The sequence below is a fragment of the Vulpes lagopus genome, chromosome 18, assembly GCF_018345385.1.
Source record: "Vulpes lagopus strain Blue_001 chromosome 18, ASM1834538v1, whole genome shotgun sequence".
In the NCBI taxonomy this organism is placed as follows: domain Eukaryota; kingdom Metazoa; phylum Chordata; class Mammalia; order Carnivora; family Canidae; genus Vulpes; species Vulpes lagopus.
Window position 1 is genome coordinate 7,972,454 of NC_054841.1, and position 19,716 is coordinate 7,992,169.

Sequence of the window (19,716 nt, forward strand, 5' to 3'; positions counted from 1 at the left end):
AAAATGGAAAGAATGCAGGCAGATGTTTTTTGGTGTCATGTACATTAAATAACTAAACATCCAAGAACTTAAATAATATAATACAACCAAATCCAACTTGGTTGGAAGACAAAAAGCAAAAACCCATGTAGAAGGTCGTTGGTTTAATTCTCTTTTAATGAGAAACAAGAATTTCATTATTGTGTACCATTATTTTCAGGAGTATTTGGAAGTTTAATCCTCTGAGAAAGCAACCCTCTGGTTTCATAGGCTCTGCCTGTTAAGGAATTCATTCTAGCCCACAACACAACATAACATAACACAAAACCCTTGCCAGTGGGAGCTGAGGCATATTAGAAATAACTCTGTTAGAAATTGTCAACGGGAGTCGTTTTCTTTTATCACTGGACTCTCTGGGAGTAGGAAGCGCAGAGTAAGTATTGAGCAACGTGTATGGATGGGAGCCCACCTATATTCCTGGTCATTTCTCTGCAATTTGGCACTGCAAACAGGGATCGAGATCTGAGATTTTTCAACCAATTTTTGCACAATGTCAGGAAAGAAAAGAACATTTGGCCTGTCTCTGGCAACCCATCTACATTACAAATGGAATCCTCAAATAGTTCATCATAACACTGAGAGTGATCCAACTTTCCTCTTTCTGGGTGGGGTTGGGGGATTACCCATCCCCCTGACGCCACCACCAACATAACAAATAGTATGGTTTTCTCTCCCAAATGACTAACCTGAGACTTCTTAAAGACAAGAAAATGCAAGAGACTCCAAATATAGTATGAAAGATGACTAAACTTCCCGCTACATCCTTAAATTCTAATGAGGTCCCACATTACTTAAATTCACCCTCCAGAGCTCTCCCCTCTAGGTTTCTTGAAGATATTTTCTAGCAATAGAAACTGGGTACCTCTGAACTCTTAGAGGAACAAACTAGAAACAAAAGAGTCCTTTATAATTGATTCTCCATAGGATAGGGATAGAGGTAGAAGAGGACACGTTTTTCTGGAGCAATCCTCAGTGGATTCATAGCATCGGATCTTATAATGTCCATGATTCTTATTATCTACCGGCCATAGGAAGACTTATGCCTGGGATCTTGAATGTTTTTCCTTTCTATTAATGTTGAAACTCCAAAGCTTCTGTAATTTGAGGGGTTTTCCCTAAAGATTCCAGATAACCTAAAGATTCTTGTCTTGCAGGCTGTTTTGTCTTCATTATAACAATATATTGCCATTGTAGTAATAATAATAATAATTCAAATACACAGAAAACATGGGTTTTCCAGTTTGCCATGATCTCATGACTCCCTATTGCCACATCCAGCCCAGCTCACTCACTTATGTCACTGGCCCTATCCCTGTGGGTATTTGGTGAGGTGTCCCTGATATAGTGCCACTCCATTCTTTATAACAACTTCATTGAATCACATCATCTGGATTTATCATATTCAGATTAACCATTGTTCTCTTGATGGACATTTGATTTGTTTTCAACTTGTTGCACTTCATTTGGTCATTTATTCAACGAATAATCATTGAGGACCCACAGTTTTCCAGCCATTGGGATACAACAGTAAGTGGACGTGGCCCCTGTCCTCGTGGAGAATGAAGCCTAGTGAGGAAAACAAACGTTTAACTCTAGGCCACCTGCAGTGAGCCCATACCATGTGTCTCAGGCACATGACCTCAGGTGCTTCACTAACTAACCTGGTGAACATCCTTGTGCACCTACCTTCATGCCTATGTGCTAATGTCCCACAGCATGCATTCCTGGGCGCTGGCTTCAGAAACTGTTTTCAGGAAACACTTTCAGCTAATATTTCGTGCCTTCCAAATGAATCTAAAGTCTGGATTTATACAGAAGAAACCCAAACCAATCCAAACCCTGCTCCAAGGGCTTGAAAATTGAGATAACCCCTGACTCATCACTGAGCTTTTTATTTTTTTAAGCCAAATAAGTGAACATTTCAAACTGATTTTAGATATTGTTGGCAAAATACAGTTCTTTTTAAAATAATTGATTTAATAGAAGAGTGAAGTCAACTGTAAAGGCGTCACCCTTGTTTTGGAATCAACATCAGCATTCATCAGATCATTGCTTTGCCTTTGCCTCCCTTAAATTTCTCTCAGAAAGCATATTTTGCTGTCCCATGGCAATGTGACTCATGGTTGCATTTTTTTAAATGCATTTCCCAGTTTATTTCTAATGAGATGTTTTTCTTTCCAGAAATTAACCTCTCATAAAAATAGAAATGGAAAGAATATGATTTTTCAAATAATCCTATTTCAGTAAAAAAAAATTATATTTCAGGAAAAATAGAGTCACGTAAATCCTCACACAGCATCTGACACATGTAGATCTATCACTTCACAAAAATCCTATGGGCTCCTATAGATTTTCAAAATAATTGCAAGGAATCTCTAAGACATCTGTCATGCCCTAAATAGAAAAAGATTCTTATATGTATTAATTCAAGTGTATGTCAAGAAATTGGATATTTGAAGTGCCAGTATATTTTTATAAAGTGAGTGGGTGGAGAACTCTATTCATGTGCCCACAAACCAGGTAGGCAGATGAAACTGTAAGGTGCTGGATAGAATTATAGAGATATAGATTTATAGTTTGCCAATATTAGTAACACCCTGTACTTGAAAAGTGGTTTCCTCCTCCAAACCATTGTCACCTACTGTTTCATTTAATTCTCTTCCTGTCTCTTTCTTTAGACCATTAGTTTTATAAGAAGCTCTTTGTTGGAACAATGTTCTCAGGCACAGAGAGGGACTGTGAGCTTTAATATTGGGCAAATATGAGACTGGAATGAGGATACAGCCAGGAAATCATGGTCTTCTGTTGCTTACATTCAATCTATAAATCTAATAAAACCTGTTGAGATTTACCATCTGGAGGAAAAAAGAGGATGGTTCGTGATGGTAATTATCAAACAAAAAAAATTAAAAAACAAAAACAGGAGTCTTCTAGCTCAAGTCTTGATCTCTGATTCTGCCCCGAGTATTGACTATGAATACAGAGTTGCTCTTCGAGAAAAGGTTTCTAAAGTAACATTGGTTTGGGTAATTCCTGTCTCCACAGCGGCCTGTGTTCCGTTTTACCCTTAAAGGGGATTCTGTGGTCATTGGCACTCTCAGTTAATAATTGACAGTAATGATGACAATAGCTATTGGTTATTTATCATGTGCCAATGGCCTGGCCAGCAGTATGCTAGCACAGGGCACACATCATCTCATTTATTAACCTAAAAACCCTGTGCAACACATTCCTGTGCAAAGAAGAGCATGAAGACTCAGCGTGTTTAAGGGGTCTGGTCGGGGTCACAGAGCTGGTAAATGGCAGCCAGAACTCAAGCTCAGGCTTTCTCTGATTCTGAAGCTCGCCCTTGTACTTACATGTGGTTGTGGCTTTCTGGGCTCCTGGCGGCTGATTTTCTTTGTGAGTACATGAAGGTAGAGCAACCATAGCTTTGTTTTTGTGATTCCCCTGGTAGTATTTTCTGTGCTCATCTAAAATCACCTGAAACTACAACAAAGCAAGAGAGATGAGAATTAATGCATGACTTACATAAAGCTTGGCTGTACATTTTCTGAATATATTTGTCGCTGAAATGAGATTTGCCTTGGCTGCCTAGTTTTGTCTGATGGTCCAGTTCTGTTTCAAGTGAGCATCTTGGTAAAACACAAAGGTTGGACTCATTGCCTTTGTTGATTCTGGAAACTTCTAGTAGGTTCAGTTCCTTGGATTTGTTATGATGAGGCTGATCTAGTAACTTATCTTGCTGATATCCTCACACTAAATTAAAACATCTTCTCAATTCTGCTTTAAAATCTCAACTTTGGTTGGACTGGATGGCCATCAGAAATCCACTTGCACTCCTTTCAAAGAAATGTGAACTGCCCACCAAACATTTCCACTAGAATTTTGAGTATCTAAGTGATACATGCTGGAGAGGCTTCAAATGCTCCTCCAAGTACCAAGCTATCAGAATGCATGACACAATGAAAGAAATAAAAATGACTTTACTAATATGCAAAGCTTGGATGTCACAACCAGATTCCATCCCAACACTGCACGTTGAATGCCCTGAGATGCTTCATCTTTGGCTCTCGAGAATAAAAATAAACCCGTGGAAGAAAGTCGCTCAGTATTGAACTAGAAAATCTCTGAAATTACTTGGTAGTCTCCAAACTGTTCTTTTTAAAGTATTAGATAGCCCCTGAAAAAAAATTTGGGTTCTTTAAACAGCAACTCTATTTTTTACAGCTGAAGAAAATGAGCTTCTGTGGTTATGGTCTTTGAATACAAAGCCCAAAATGAACTATTTGAATTGGCCTCTGAAAGAAGACTCAGCAAAGAGGAAAAAAAGAATGATAGAAGGAAAATAAAGAAAGGAAGGGAAAGAGGGATTTAGAAAGACCCTTAGTCTAAACTCAGCATAAAGTCAGTCACCTTTGCAAATATACAGGTTTTTATGCTTAAAAATGAATAACAGAGGAAAATCATAGAAAAGCTTGAGATAGTCTCTCTCTCTCTCTCTTTTCTTTTCTTTTCTTTCTTTCTTTTTTTTTTTTTTTTAATTTGAACTTCTTTGCAATGATCTCCCTGACAGCCTGAGGGGCTGTTTTCAGGATGCTAACCTAGATCCACTGCTGCCAAGAAAGCCTTTAGATTCAATCCAAATTTTACTCCAAGGGCTAGCAAAGAAAGAGAGGGGGAAAAAGGGCAGATTTAAACCTTAAACTGGCAGAGGACCTAACGGATACCAAATTGAAACCCCTAAAGGGAAGTTAAAAATCTCTCGGGCAGGAAGGTGACACCAGGGGCCATGCGTGCCTCTGGATCTCCACTTACATTTTGCTTAAAAAGCCATTTTATTTGTCTGTTTGGCTGATTTTGCCATTCAGCATTCCCCACAGGGCAACTAGTGAAGATGGACACCATATTCTAAAGGATACTAGGAAATGTGGGTTGTAAGCCTGAATTTTGGTGGCAAATGAAGTTCCAGAATGACAAATCCTTTGGACGCAATGAGGAGGCTGACAGAGCTGGTTATAGGGAGAGAAATAATAGCCCAGAAAGCCAATTTCGTTTTCTAAATGTTCTCAAGCAAGACTGGCCCTTGTGGAACAAAGCAGAAGACTCCGAGGGAAAAAAAACAAAAACAAAACAAAAGAAAACATTTTTTACCTAAATGCATCTACAATGTATATAGAGGACAAACAGATCCTTATTTGCCTTTGGGCTGAACACCTTGGGGAAGCCATGACAATGATGCCCCAAAGAAAAGCAGATGCAACTTCCAGACACTAGGGGTTCAGGCTGAAGAAAGATTTCCATTCCCAACCGATCAAGAAGCATTTATGAAGCTTCTGCCCTATGCCAAGCTCTGTAAAGGCTGCTTCTGAGGCAGGAAAAGGCATAAAAATTGGCATCCTCTGTTAAACCATTGACAGTCCTAGTCCAGACTTCTGATTTGGAGCAGCACCAAGTAGAATTTAAAGACGAGTGTGGTTGACCTCTGAGGATGAGCAGGTCCCACAAACCTCCCTGTTTGAGATTTATCAACTTCCATCTTATCCAAGCCCTTATTGTCTTTCCTAATTAGGGAGCTTCCTAGTAGATGCTCAATAAAAAATGTGTTGGGACAGAACGGGGAGGCGGTGAAGAGTATGGAATTCGGAGTCATTGCCTGGTGTCAAATCCTGACTCCCTAATCTGCTGGTTCCATGACCCATGCTAGTTTCTCTGAGCTTCCATTTTCTTGCTTATAAAATGAGGCAGATTCTTCGTCTGTCTTAAGGTTCTACATGATGAAAAAATGAACTAGCAGAGGTTATCATCTCATTTAGCGCAGCGCCTGGCTCTTAGCAAGCACTCCACTAAAAGGTAGCCTTCATTACTAATAATCTTCATTATCTTTACTAATATGCATACCATACCTCAGGTTACAGAAACATGTAAAACGAATCAGTCAAAAAATTATCTGAGCGCCTTTCATATTTTTAACTGTCCTTGATGTAGGTGTTAGAGATTCTCGCCGTCTGCTGGCAGACCAGCTAAGATAATAACAGTGGGATCTGAAGTCTTCCCGTTTGCCCCCATTGCCTAACCCCTGTTTTGTACACTCCCTAGAGCCCAGGAGGAAGAGCCGATAAGCAATGACAAAATCTGTGGGAATTAAACCCGACTCAAAATTGTTGATAAGAACCGGACAATCCGTTACCAGGTTTCTTGGGTACTTTATCAAGCATCAGGCATAGAGCGTTACTTAACCCACAGTTAAAACTGCCAGGCCCCAGTATGGTCTGCACTTTTCTGTTGCCAACTGGCTTTGAAAAGTGATGCTCAAACTCAAGTGTGCTTCAGAATCACCTGGAGAGCCTGCCGAAGCACAGGTGGCTCGGCCCCACCCCTGAGACTTTCTGACTCAGTGGATCTGGCTTGGTTCTCGAGAACTGGTATTTTTCTAACAAACTCCCAAGTGACCCTGAAGCTGTGGTCCTGCGGTCACGCTTTTCGGACTCTTCGTTGAGAGTGTGCTTTAAGGGACCAAAGCTGTGAATTCAACCCATCCAACACTCAGTGATGCCACGGGGCACCGGGGTTGCTAAAAGTGGAAAACAGGATGTTCCACATACCCCATCTCTCTGCAAGGGGAAAAAATGCAAGGAAACATCCACCACCTAAGTGTCACCAAGAGAAGGCTCCCAACGGTTTAATTGCTCGTTCATTCGTATGTTATACCACCTCCTGGTTCCAACATTAGCATTTTGATCATCATTTCTTTATCCCAGAATTACCTAGTCCCAGGGTTTAAGACTTCTATCGCTGTGGTTATTTTGGGAAACCAACACTTGAATATAATCGGACTCTGGTTACAAGCCACATGGAAGTCATGTATCTCATGAGGAATACATTTCTAGCTGGTCTCCCATGTGTCTTGACCCCGAATCTCAATAATGAATGACTGAGGTCATCCATTTCAGAACCCCCCTTGCATTCTCCATGTTACTGTGCCGTGGTAGCTGAAAGGCCATTGTCTGTTTGTTATTTTAGTCAGTGAAAGGGGATGGAGGGATCACCCACTCAGAAGAAATAAATGGGAAAGACTCCAGCCATCAAGTAAGTGATCTGTCAACCCTGTTCGGTGGTGGGTTTAGCTTGGATGTTTCTCACTTCTGTCTAGCCTAGTTGCCGATGCAACTCGCAACCACAGACAAGTCATTTACCACCTCTAGGTGAAGCACCTGCTGCATACCAGGCACTATCTTGGGCTCTGCGGATTCATGCATGAACGAGCTAGAGCTTCTCAGCTACATCTTATTAACACAGGCTTTTCCCTCTTCTCCACATGGCAAATCCCTTCCTATCCTTTAAGTCTTGGCCTAAATATCACCTCCTCAAAGAGATGTCCTACCATCCGAGATTTCCTACCATCATCATTGCATCTTGTTTTCTTACTTCACGGACTTTATCATACATTGTAATAAGTCATTTGTCTATTAGTTTTGTCCCCTCTACTCCTTCCTTCCTGTGTCTGGAGCCTTTTCTGTCACATGGGATAGTGCCTGGCATAGAGTGGGAACTGTTTCTTGAAAAAAAATGGGTGGAAGGCATGGGACCATGTGGGTTTTTCCCGCATTATTTTCTCCATTCTAACGAATCATAGCTATGACATTTTTGTAACTACATGTATCCTTTTTGAAAATGGGATCATCTCATTCTCGACACCCTATTTTATAACCTGCACTCTCTCTTAACTTAAAATTATACCTCCACAAAAATGTCTTCAGATATTCTTGACTGATTTTTGCGATACAGAGAACTGGTTAAGAGTGTGAGTTGCAGGCTCAGACCGCCTGGGTTCAAATCCTGGCTCTGCTACTTTTTAGCTGTGTGACTAAAAACAACTTACCAAACCCCTCCGTGCCTCAGTTTACTCATCCATACAGTGGAGCTAGGAAAAGTACTGCCTCGTGATGTTGTCATACTGAGATGAATCAACACGTGTAATGCCCCTGGAACAGTCCTAGTACAGGGGACTCAGTAAATGTTAGCTGCTACGTGAAGCCATGTGGGCTACCATACAAACTACCATAGATTCGGTGGTTTAGCAACAGAGATTTATTTTCTCACAGTTTTGGAGACTGGAAAATCCAACACCAGGACACTAGCATGGTTTCCAGTGAGGAAAGCTCTCTTCCTGGCTTTCCAACGGCTGCTTTCTGCTATGTTCTCACGTGGCAGCTCTTACCAGAACACTGATCCTATTGAATGAGAGCCCCATCCTTATGACCTCAATTAACCTTAATTTCTTTCTTACTCCATATACCGTCACATTGGGCTTGGGGCTTCAACATATGAAGCCATAGCAGTTATTATTTTGTTACTATTTTGCCACTGATAGGAAATTACCACCCTATAGTATTCTTCATATCACACACACACACACACACACACACAAATGGACAGCAATGACTGTAAAAAAATTATTGTATTTCTATTTCCATAATAATTGGATTAGCCCATATATTTCAACAGGGAATATATTGTTTTTGCTGCATTCAAATTATTTTAGTTTTTCTTTTTCAAAAAACTATGACTTTTATCACTATGCCTGCCCCAAAATCATTCTCTAGACAGCTTTACAACCAAAAATCCTGAAGTAGATTACCTTGGAAATATGATAAATTTACTTTAATATGAAAGAATTTAATATAATTATATGTTTTGTCTAGGATCCAAATGTGAAACGGTTATGCCAATCATAGCAATGCTAAAATGTAAGTGATGTCAGCAAAAATATGAATGAGCTAGAAACTTACCCATTTACGCTCACCTAGAAGTGACCTGAGAATCCATTAGAGGGCCCTGGATCCAGACTGGAGGAGACTTGGAGAGATGATAAATGCTTAGGTTAATTTTGGGGGTGGGAATAGACATTCTCTGCTCCTTTCTGACTTGCCTTCTCAGAGTTATAAATATCTGGGCTGATGATTCCAGAAGAAGAAGCCTCAGGCACCTCCTGGTCTAGCTGTGCTTCCAGGATGTGAATCAAATGGGATGTTCCCATGATCCTGTCCTCCGACTTCCTGCCAGCATTGCTGGGTTCCAGGGGGAGGATACACTCGGATGATTCGGATGAGAATAATTTTTGTTCAAAATTCTGAGACAGAAAAAAAAACTTGAGACAGGATCAAATCCCAAGCAAAGATTTTTAAATCATCTACATTTAATGACAAAGCAATCCACGCACAGTTTAGATTCTTAGCTTACTCGGGATATAAGGAACCAGCCATCTGTTATTTTTAGAAGTTAGTTTCTAAGCCATTAAGAAGAACATTTAAGCCTAATAGCAATGGCGTAACCATGTGGTAAATGGACCTGATCCATTGAAAGCTCCCCTCCTGGAAAAAAAAAAAAAAAATCAATGTCCTGTGAAAGCTATTGATGTGTAGGCGCTTCTCACTCCCTGCCCCACAATGATTTGCGGAGGGAAATAGTGTAGAAACATCTGGAAGGCGAGTTGCTGGCCATTCATTCAACCCATCTTGGTGGAGACTTACTATGTGTCAGACTAGGTGCTGGGACTAAAGCCACGGAACACAGAAGAGTGTTGTTCTCTGGAGCTCCCCTTCCAGCAGAGGGAGGCAGGCAGAACAGTCTCAAGGGAGCCAAGAAATCCCCAAGATCAATGCAAACATTTAAAAAAAAAAAAAAAACCCACAGCAGTGTTTTGTCAGAGAAGGGTCGGGCTTCTTTAGACCCTCTCAACAGGGACTGGCTCTCCAAGGAGGAGACATCTGAGCTGAGACTTGACAGGAAAGAAGTGTCAAACCCTGTGAACAAACATCCTGAGCAGAAGTTACAGGGACCAAGAAGCCCCTTCTTGGGAATCAGCTGGTTCAGGAGGAAGAGGAGGCCACGTGGCTGGAACAGAAAGAACAGGGGGAAAGGGCTGAGAGATGAGCCTGGAGGGGCACAGGGACACTGGGGTGACCGAGTATGCCCTGAGGCCTTCGTCTGCACCAGGCCCTGGGGTCCACACGCGAGGAATCTGTCAGAAAGAATCGCTGCTGGAGTGTTGGGTCAGGATGACCGACTCTTCCCAGTTGGCCTGGGACTTTGTGGTTTTAAAATGAAGCACATGTCCTGGAGCTCCCCCTTCTCCCAGGCAAAAACTTCGGTCCCCCTGAAGTTTGGCATTTCCCAAGGGCCAGGCACCATGTGATGCAGGTTTCCCGTTATTGGCTAGTTTAATCCTCAGACCAGGGGGTATGATTTCCTTTGTTTCTCCCACACGGATGAGGAAGTGAGAGAGCCAGCGATTTATTCCAGGCCGTACAGTGAGGATGCGATGGCACCAGAACCACACTCTGTTCTTTTTTTTTCTTTTAAGATTTTATTTATTCACGAGAGACACACAGAGAGAGGGCAGAGACACAGGTAGAGGGAGAAGGAGGCCGGGAAGCCCGATGGGGGACTCGATCCCAGGACCCTGGGACCACACGCTGAGCCGAAGGCAGATGCTCAACCAGAGTCACCCAGGCGTCCCTATAGCTCCAGATTCTTATGACACTAGGCACTTAGTAGGTCTCAAAAAAAAATTTTTTTTTTTTTTTTGGAATGGATTCATTGAATGGATTGGCCTAAGCCACTCTGAATGCTTAAAGACTAGTTTTGGGTGCATCAGGGTGACCATTCTTCTAGGTAAAGTTTTTAACATACTCGAATGCATTGCAATAGGCACAACCCTTTTGACTCCAAACACCAAGCCCTTAGCCAATGACTGGATCTTATCATCTTCTCTGCAACAAAAACAGTTAACAAGATGTTCAAACGGTGCGTGGTCTTTCTGAAGAGCACCACGGGGGGAGTGTGCGTCTCTGCTCTCGGCCCTGCCCCACGCGGGCGTCCGTGCCCTGCTCAGCACTTGCTACCACTTCGCAGCCCGGGCCTGGCGGAGAGATTCAGGGCCTGCGGTGGCAGGTGTCTGATGCCCTCGGTGTCTGATGACGTCTCCTTTCTCCAAGGAGCTCTGCCCTCGGGAGCCCTTCGGGACCAGGGAGTCTTCTGTCCTCCTGCTTAGTTCTAAGGGGTACATGTGACACTGATGCGAAATGACAGTTCCCCGCATGTGGCTTTCTCCTTCAAACTGCAACTTGGCCGGAGAACGTCTTACCTCGGGGACAGTCTACCACTACCACAAGTCAGAGGTTGCAAACGTGCATTTGGTGAGCCAGTTGTGGCCCACGGGGGACTGGTGTCGTGGCTGTTCTCTGAGAGCCAGGCTTTAAAACTTTTGAAGTCGGCATTTTAAAATTGACATATTTTTCACTCAAAACAACTCCATTTCAAGCTTCGATGGGAAAAATGGCAGATTTGGCAGCACTGGGGTTGTCATCCTACGTAGTACCTCGGCTGGGTCTGAGCACCTGTTGCCCCTTTGGACAGGGCATGTGACAATTCACCACAAACTGCCCCCACCACCACCACACACACACACACACTCCAGTTTCTCCCCAACATCAAAGCCAGCCTTGCTTGAACTGGTGTTTTTCTTACACTCGAGAAATATTCCTTATGCTATTTTCCCAAATGGGAAAACAAGGCCTCTATTCTTACCCTTGGCCGCTGTCATGTTTTTATTTCATCTGTCTGGCCCCTATAGTAATTTTAGTTCAAGTAAATTATGGGGAAAGGGCTTTTACTTTACAGATATTCTGTTATCTGTCATTTACCTAGCATTTGCTAGAATTTTGGATTTTACAGCTTCATCCCTCCCAACTGTAGGAACCAAGTAGGATTGCAAAAATTTCTCTTTAGGACGAAAGATGAACATCCAAAACTAAAAATAAAACCCTCATCTTCTCTCACCACTGTTTTATAAACATAAAAACAGTGTCACGCCAGGAACTAAGGTAGACATAATCATGAAGAAAATAATAGGCATCCCCAAGAAAAGAGTCACCTGTGGTTGTTAAGTGGGAGAAACCCTCTCAAAGCTGGCTTACAAAAAAAAAAAAAAAAAAAAAAAAAAAAGCTGGCTTACGCACAAAAGAGCTTCAGGAACAGCTAGATCCAGGGGCATATGTGACGCCATCAGCACAGGGGCTCTCTCTCTCTTTCTCTCTCTCTCTCTCTCTCTCTCTCTCTCTCCATCTCTCAGCTATACTTTTCTCTCTTTTGGCTTCCTTTTCAAGCAGATTTTTCCTGGAAATGGTGCTGGCTCAGAAGCTCCACACTTTCATCTTCATGGTTTCAAATCCAATCAAAAGTGGACTGACTTACCAAATTTCTGAGATTAGCTCAGTTTTTATCTGTATTCAGCCATCCTGAACCAGTCACAGTAGCCCAACCGCGTGCAGGGCTCTGATTGGCCGAGTCCTATGCCTTTGTCCAGGGGTGGAATTAATTTGCCTGAACCATACTGAATAAATAAAAGTTTTCCTTGGAAAACCCAAGTTCTAGTGCCAGGAGAAGGAGGGAAGAATGCTTCTGGGAAAGCATACATTAATGAATTATCAGATAAACAGATGTCTCCTACTGTGACCTTGAACCCTAACAGCTATTTGCACATTATTCTCATTTCTTTTTTTTTTTTTCCCCGTTTCACCCAGGACTCATGAAAATGTAGACAGCATCCAACACTTGAACACCTCTGTTTCAATATGCTCATTCCCCAGCTATGGAGTGTTGTCTTACAGCTACTAAATATGCATTTTCTTTGAACTTGCTGTAGACATCGGACTCAGCGGAGAAGGCTGTCACATGCCCAGAGCCGGAGCCGGCAGGAGCGGGCCAGAAGGGCAAAGAAGGCTCGTCCAAGGACAAGAAGGTGGCGGCTGAAGGGAACAAGCAGAAGAGCACCAAGCAGGAAGCCAAAGAGCCGGTCCAGTGCATGGAACCAGCCGTGGTGGAGGCGAACTCACTGCAGAATGGGGACAGGTCCCAAAAGAAACAGGAGAAGCGGCGACAGTCCCTCGGGGGCTTCTTTAAGGGCCTGGTAGGTGGATCGTTCACCTTTTCTTTCTAGGCTCTTGGGCCAGGAGTGTGGTTCCTGCCTTCAAGGTGGAACTGGCCTGGGCATTTGTCGACCAAGGATTTCAGGAGCACCTGCTGTGTGCCAGGCGCTGTGCTGGGCACAGAGAGCAGGGTGGGCCTCGGCATCATGGTTCTGGGGGACACTCAGCTGCAGGCGGCTGGGGGCTGGGGGGATCCTGAGTGTGGGGGCACCAGGATGCAGAAAGCAGGCATGAGGGAGCCTGAGTGTGAGCTTGGGGCCCCACCCTGGGGTTGAAAGGAATGGAAGGCTTCTTGGAGGAGATTACCTCTGGGGGGGCCTCAAATTAGCCTGTGGAGAAGGAGGCAAGGGGAGGTCTGAAGGCCCAGTGTGTTCCAGGCAATGGAGAGACAGCAGGGAAGTGAAATTCAGTCTGGCGGGAAGAGAGCACAGGAGGACAGAGGCAAGGCTGGCAGGAGCAGGTGTGATGAGGAGCAGCAAGGAGCCTTGATGTGTTTAAATCAGGAAACTGCTCTGAACCTGATATTGGTGGTGGCTACACAGAGGTGACTACAAATTAGCTCCTTCCTTCTAGAGAGCCCTAGCCCAGGGTAAGTGGAGGCCAGACATTCAATAATTAGTTAGTTAATTTTTGTGTGTGTGTCTCTTTGGTTCTTCTCTGTCTCCTCCCCTAGACTGTTAGCTTTGGGAGAGCGGAGACCATGCTCTCATGGACAGACGTGCTGTCCTCCCAGCGCGGTGGCTAGAGCTCAGTAGACACCCCGTAAGTGTTCATCGAAGGAATGAAGGAATGGATGAAGTGAATTAGGGCCCTAGTAAATGTCTTTTATTTGGGATCATAGACATCCTGGTAAATAAGGAGAGTCTGAAGGCCACTAACCAAAAGATAAGCAAGGAGCTCAAGCACCCACCAGGAGGAGAAACAGGTGAAGTCATACCGAGGACCCATGGGAGTGTGGCTTGAGCCCATGGGGCAGGACAAGGAAATAACACGGACACTAGCCATGGGGCTGGAGTTAACTGGGGTTAACCTTCAGGCAGTGGTAGAGATGGGGTAGGTACGTGAAGCAAACCGCCCTAAACCAATTGATCATTCCCCATGGTCCTGGTCCCTGCATATCTGGAGGTATTGGTGACCTCTGATACACGGAGGTGGGGGTACGATGGTTCCTCCGGACCCGATTTTGGTCTCCAGACAGCATCTATGGGAAGCCTGCTAGGAATACAGAGTCTCGGGCCCCATGTTTAAAGTTTTATGATGAATGCCATCGTGTCTCCATCTGGTCTCCATGTCCGAGGACGTGTACAGAACCTCAGAGTGAGATAGTGCTAGAAGTCACGGCTGGAGGCTGTTTGAAAATGGGAAGCCCTGGCACAGAGTCCTTCTCCTACTCCCAAGCCTCTGGTAAAAAGCTCTTCTCTATCTTTTTAAGAGGTGATAAAGACAGGAGACCAACTGTCAAAGCAGGGAGCTGCCTAAGAGACAGATTGTGCTTTCAGTGGTTTTGCAGGAAAATTGGTCTCCGTTCTCGGCTCCGGTTCCTTGGAGAGGAGTGTAAACCCTTATTAGACTTTTCTAGACATTTCCAAACTGTCTATGCCTTTTTTTTCCCTGCCCGAAGTTCTGGCTGAATCACTCTCTGCCAACCTATGGCACACGGGGGGGTGGGGAGGGGCAGGAGGCATACAGCATGGGGAAGGCGCTGTTCTGGAAAGAGTCTGCACTCACACCCCAGTCAGTTCCTCACTTGCTTGATAGTATTGGTTGTCTGCAGGTTTTATTTTATTTTATGTTTGATCAGAGGCTCGTGGAGTGCTCTCTGCATGTCTCCTTACCCACGAAATCCTTGCACCTGACAGGATCTCATCCAATAGTTCTGAACCAGTGATTTTATTCACAAGGGACATTTAGCAATGTCCAGGGGCCATTTTGATGGTCACCACTGGGAGCAGGTGCTATTGGGTCGTTGTGGGTAGAGACCAGAGATGTTGCTGAATGTTCCATAGAGCACAGAACAACCTTGAGGTTGGAGTTAGCCTTCAGGCTGTGATTGAGATGGGGTAGATACATGAAGCAAACTGCTCCAAACTGATCGTTACCCGATTATTCAGGTCCATGAATATCTGTAGGTATCGGTGACCTCTGATAAATAGAGGTAAGGGAGCCCAAAGTGTCAATGGTTCCAGAGCTGAGAAGCCCAGAGATGACCAAACAGCATGCAGGACAGTGGAAAGAACAGAGCAATGCCGAAGAGCCTATGCTGTGAGTCAGGCAGCTTCCCCGGAGTCCTAGACCTACCACTTCCTAGCTACGTGACCTTGGGTTGGTCACATAACCCCTCTGCGCCTCCTGTGGGAATCAAATGAACATTTGCTCTATGGGGTCCGGCACCTGGCACAAAGCAGGAGTTCCAGAGTGGATGCTATCATTTCCCCGACAAGTATCCAGGGACCTTGTGTATGGACTAGAGCCTAAACCCAGCCAAGTTGGGACATCAGCCCACATTGTTCTTACCCTGAACTCACCATGGCGCTCCTTCCCGGCAATTCATTCTCCCTCCCTCCACATGCCACCCCTCTCCCTCCTTGCCCAAGACCAGCTGCCCCAGTCAGTTCCCAAATTCACTGCCCGCCGACCCCTGCTTGATCTTCGCCCTCCAGGTGAGGTCCTCTCTGCTCAGCTCCTCTCTTCCTCCTCCCCGGCATGCTGCTTGGATTCTAACAGGGAGCGGGATCCTTGGCTTTCCATGCAAAGCCTGAAAAGAACTGGAAGGAAGCCTTTAGAATTCACCAAGTGCAACTATTTGCAAGCACTTGGGGTTTGAGCAGAGGGACTCAGTCTACAAAGAAGATGTCAGAACCTTCGCGCGTGCGTATGTACATGTGCGTGTGTGTGGACACACATGTACATGTGTATATAGAAACATGTTTGTTTGATCAACATGGAGCTCTGATTGGAGGAACAGTAGGTTCCCCACCCCAGCTTGCCAAGAACCACCCACCTGACGGCCCCTTCATCTCTCCCATTGTCATGAGTCCCAGAGACACCTTTATATAGTGCTAGGATTCTGTGGAGCCCCCCAGATTCCAACTCAGGGTGGCCCGTCCATCGCTCGGTAAGCTGGCCCTGACTTATCTTAGAGCCTATTTGTAAAACTGGGTGAATAGTCACCACGTGCCTCACCGGGCTGGCAAGAGGACCAGATGAGAGCGGATCTGGCTTGGCTGGCGTAAACTGTGAAGTGCAGTCCTGATCCAGCAGGGAAGTCAAAGGTGACATTAATGCCTCTTATCCCCAAAGTCCATGCCTCGTGGGGCCAAGGGGGAACTGCTTCACCTTGGAGCAACCCTTTGAGATAAATTGTATCTCTTCCATTTTAAAGATAAAGAAACTGAGTTTATTTTTTTTATTTTTTAAAAAGATATAAATAAATAGATAAATAAATAAATAAATAAATAAATAAATAAATAAATAAATAAAATAAAAATAAGAAGATTTTATTTATTTATTCATGAGAGACACAGAGAGAGAGAGAGAGGGGCAGAGACCCAGGCAGAGGGAGAAGCAGGCTCCCTACTGGGAGCCCCATGCAGGACTCCATCCGGGGACCCCAGGATCACGCCCTGAGCTGAAGGCAGATGCTCACCCACTGAGCCACCCAGGTGTCCCAAGAAACTGAGTTTAAAGAGTTAAGTAAGGGGATCCCTGGGTGGCCCAGCGGTTTAACGCCTGCCTTTGGCCCAGGGCGCGATCCTGGAGACCCGGGATCGAATCCCACGTCAGGCTCCCGGTGCATGGAGCCTGCTTCTCCCTCTGCCTGGGTCTCTGCCTCTCTCTCTCTCTCTCTCTCTCTCTCTCTGTGACTATCATAAATAAAAAAATAAAAAAAAAGAGTTAAGTAATTTATCCAAGACTTCACAAAGCTAGAAATTGGTATAACTGGGCATTGCACTCCAACATCTGGTTGGAGACCATTCCTTTATCCCGCAAATTTATTTAGCACAACACCTGGCACGGAGTAAGCGCTACATAAATGGCAGTGGTTGCTCTTGATATTTCAGACTTTCCTTAGGGTACAACTTCTTTATATTTTTCTCCAGGGACCAAAGCGGATGTTGGACGCTCAAGTGCAAACAGACCCTGTATCCATCGGACCAGTTGGCAAATCCAAGTAAACAAATCACTACAGTTCCCACCAAGTTGTCCTGCCAGCAAGATGCCTTCTCCCTGCCCCTTCTCCTCCCCGAACCCACTCCATGTACATAGTTTTCTCCTAATGGCCATCCAATGAAATTCTGCCTACAAATTAAGCCTGAGCTGTTGTATATTGAGGTGTATTATTTACGTCTCTGGTCCAATCTTTTCCGGTAAATAACTGTAAAGATGGGTCTAAGCAGGTTAACGAGTCAGGTCAGAAGACTGGATGGGGTGGCGGGGGCAGCAGGGGGTGGAGGGGGCAGAGGAATGCATTCCGGGTAAGTCATGGAAAATGACAGTGGCAAGTAAGCAGCAGAGGAAAAATGCCTGCTGGACGGAATTCAGCTTTGTAGTAAAAACGTGCTCATCCTCTCAGCTCGAAGAGGAGGGACAAAAATCCATCTAAGTTCACCTTTCGAGGAGGGACAACATGGGCTCAGTTGGGGGTGGGGGGAGGTTGCCAATTTCCTGGGATGGAAAGTGTGGGGAGTGGAAAGGGAATGAATAGGAATTGCTTTTCGAATAGGGTCCTTGGGAGTTATCGATGAGAGGGAAAAGATTGACCGCAGAGGGTTTGAAATGATTTGGGGAAAACAATTGCTTTTTGAAGCTCAGCGACAAGGGCAAGGATTACAACTTAAAAAAAAAAAAAAAAAAAAAAAAAGCAGAATAAATGAAGTTGCAAGTTTACTTTGCAACACAAGGGGGCACTGAGGTCTCCGTTTTAATCCCGCATCCTGTAGCCCTAACAAAGATTTGGTCTCTGCAATCTTACATTATTAATGCTTCTCAGATGGCTGAGGGGCTTGCTTCATCTGTTCTGTCTGACACTTATCTCAAGTCTGTCTGTAATTTCCTAATGTTCTCAGGATGTTTTCTGATCAAACCCGCCCCGTAACCCCCGTTAATAAAAATTTTCAGAAGATTATTCAAATACTCGAGGTTTTTTTTTTTAATACGTGTACAGAGGAGTAAACAGGACCGTGAATCTATTAAAATGTAATTCAAAGTAGCATATGATTGATATCATGTATACTGTATCTTTCTTTTTCTGATTTAATAAAAAAATACATTTATATCTAAAGCATCTTTTAATTTCCAACCGTTAAAGCAGGTGTCTGGTTCTCTCTGAGGCACTTGTATCCTCCACAGTATAAAATCAGTCTTCTTCCTCCCCCTTGTCTTCCCTCCTGGATGCTCCTAGATCTCCTTGTATGTGGGCACATGCTCATACAAATGTGTGCATACGTATATTTGCATATATACATGTGCACTTATATAAAACTACTGCTTTTGCCCAGGAGGCCTAAGGCAGAGCCTGAGACAGGGATTCAGAAGCATGTGATACACCAGGGGAGAGGAAGTGAGCAACAGGGCGGGGAGGGAGCTGGGCAAGGACTGGTCTCAGCTGGAGTTGTTTCATCCTGATCCCCCTAGTGGGCGCTGGAGTGTGAATTACACTTTACAGCAGGTTCTACCCGGGGTTGGGGGTGGGGGGGCTGGGAGGTGAACCTTTGAATCCTTGTTGATGAGTCCTGCCCCCACCCCCACCCCAGGAGGTGGTGGCCTGGGCCAGGTGCTCCCAGTGAGCTGGCAGCAGCTAGAGGATGTGTGCCTGGGCAGTGTCCACGTTAGATACGCACGTGATATTCTGATCGGTGTCTGTGCCCACGGAGGAACACAGCCTACATCGTATCAACGTCTTTACACACAGACATGGAGAATTGCACGAGCACACTCATACTTACATATTACATACAAGAATAAACACTTGCACGCGCTCATATTCACGTACGTAGAACAGATCCGCACCTACACGCTGGCTCGTACAAATCCATCACACAATGATCCGAAGTGAACACTGAATATACTCCCCTGACAAATCTGCGCGTGAGGTAAATGAAACCATGGCTTTGGCACACAAAAAAAAATAAGGGCATTTAGAAAATGTCTTCAAGAAAAATATGGTATCCCTGAAAAACCAGATTTGGGGGGGCCCCGTTGCAGCTGAGGCCTGCCGGCTCCCAGTTCGGATCTTGGATGGCCGCAGGCTAGGTTTCAAATAAAGATCAGAGGTCCCTTCCTTGCAGCTAGCTTAGCTTCATCAGACCTGTGCCTCAAACCTGGAGATCAGGGTCTGTAACTCACCCTGTTGACAATGACCTCATGACACTCCATGTCTGCATGCTTTACTTGGCACAAATGAGGAAAAAGTCCTTTGGGGAAGCCCTCGCTGCCAGGGTGTCTTTCCTCCACCAACACCATCCTAGAACATGGGCTGACTCAAGGAAACCAGGCAGCTGCTTATTCCTTTGTCCCCAACACCAGGGGGGGTCGCCCTGGGTGACCTTTGGTGAGCTGGGGGCCCTACACGTCCATTGAGAAAGGTGACAGTTTCATTTGCAAGTTTCACCTCACTGGGCACGGGGGCTTTTGGCCCTGATGAGAAATGCCCCCAAGCAGCCCTGAGTCACAAGGGACGGAAGGG

General features: G+C 44.8%; 1 protein-coding gene across 10 annotated transcripts in view; it reads left to right on the forward strand.

Annotated features, from left to right (window-relative positions):
• Nucleotides 1-18,156, forward strand: part of BCAS1 (brain enriched myelin associated protein 1) — a 98,173-nt gene extending 80,017 nt beyond the window's left edge. For 6 of the 10 annotated variants that reach the window (XM_041733362.1, XM_041733367.1, XM_041733359.1 and 3 more), the window contains 2 exons: nucleotides 12,749-13,012; nucleotides 17,132-18,156. In XM_041733362.1, coding sequence (XP_041589296.1) covers nucleotides 12,749-13,012; nucleotides 17,132-17,206 — 339 coding nt within the window. In that variant the 3' untranslated portion in view covers nucleotides 17,207-18,156. Of the gene's footprint in view, nucleotides 1-7,062; nucleotides 7,129-12,748; nucleotides 13,013-17,131 lie in introns of all 10 variants that reach the window. The other 4 variants (XM_041733360.1, XM_041733358.1, XM_041733363.1 and 1 more) reach the window with 1 other exon arrangement.
• The last annotated feature ends 1,560 nt before the right edge of the window (nucleotides 18,157-19,716 follow it).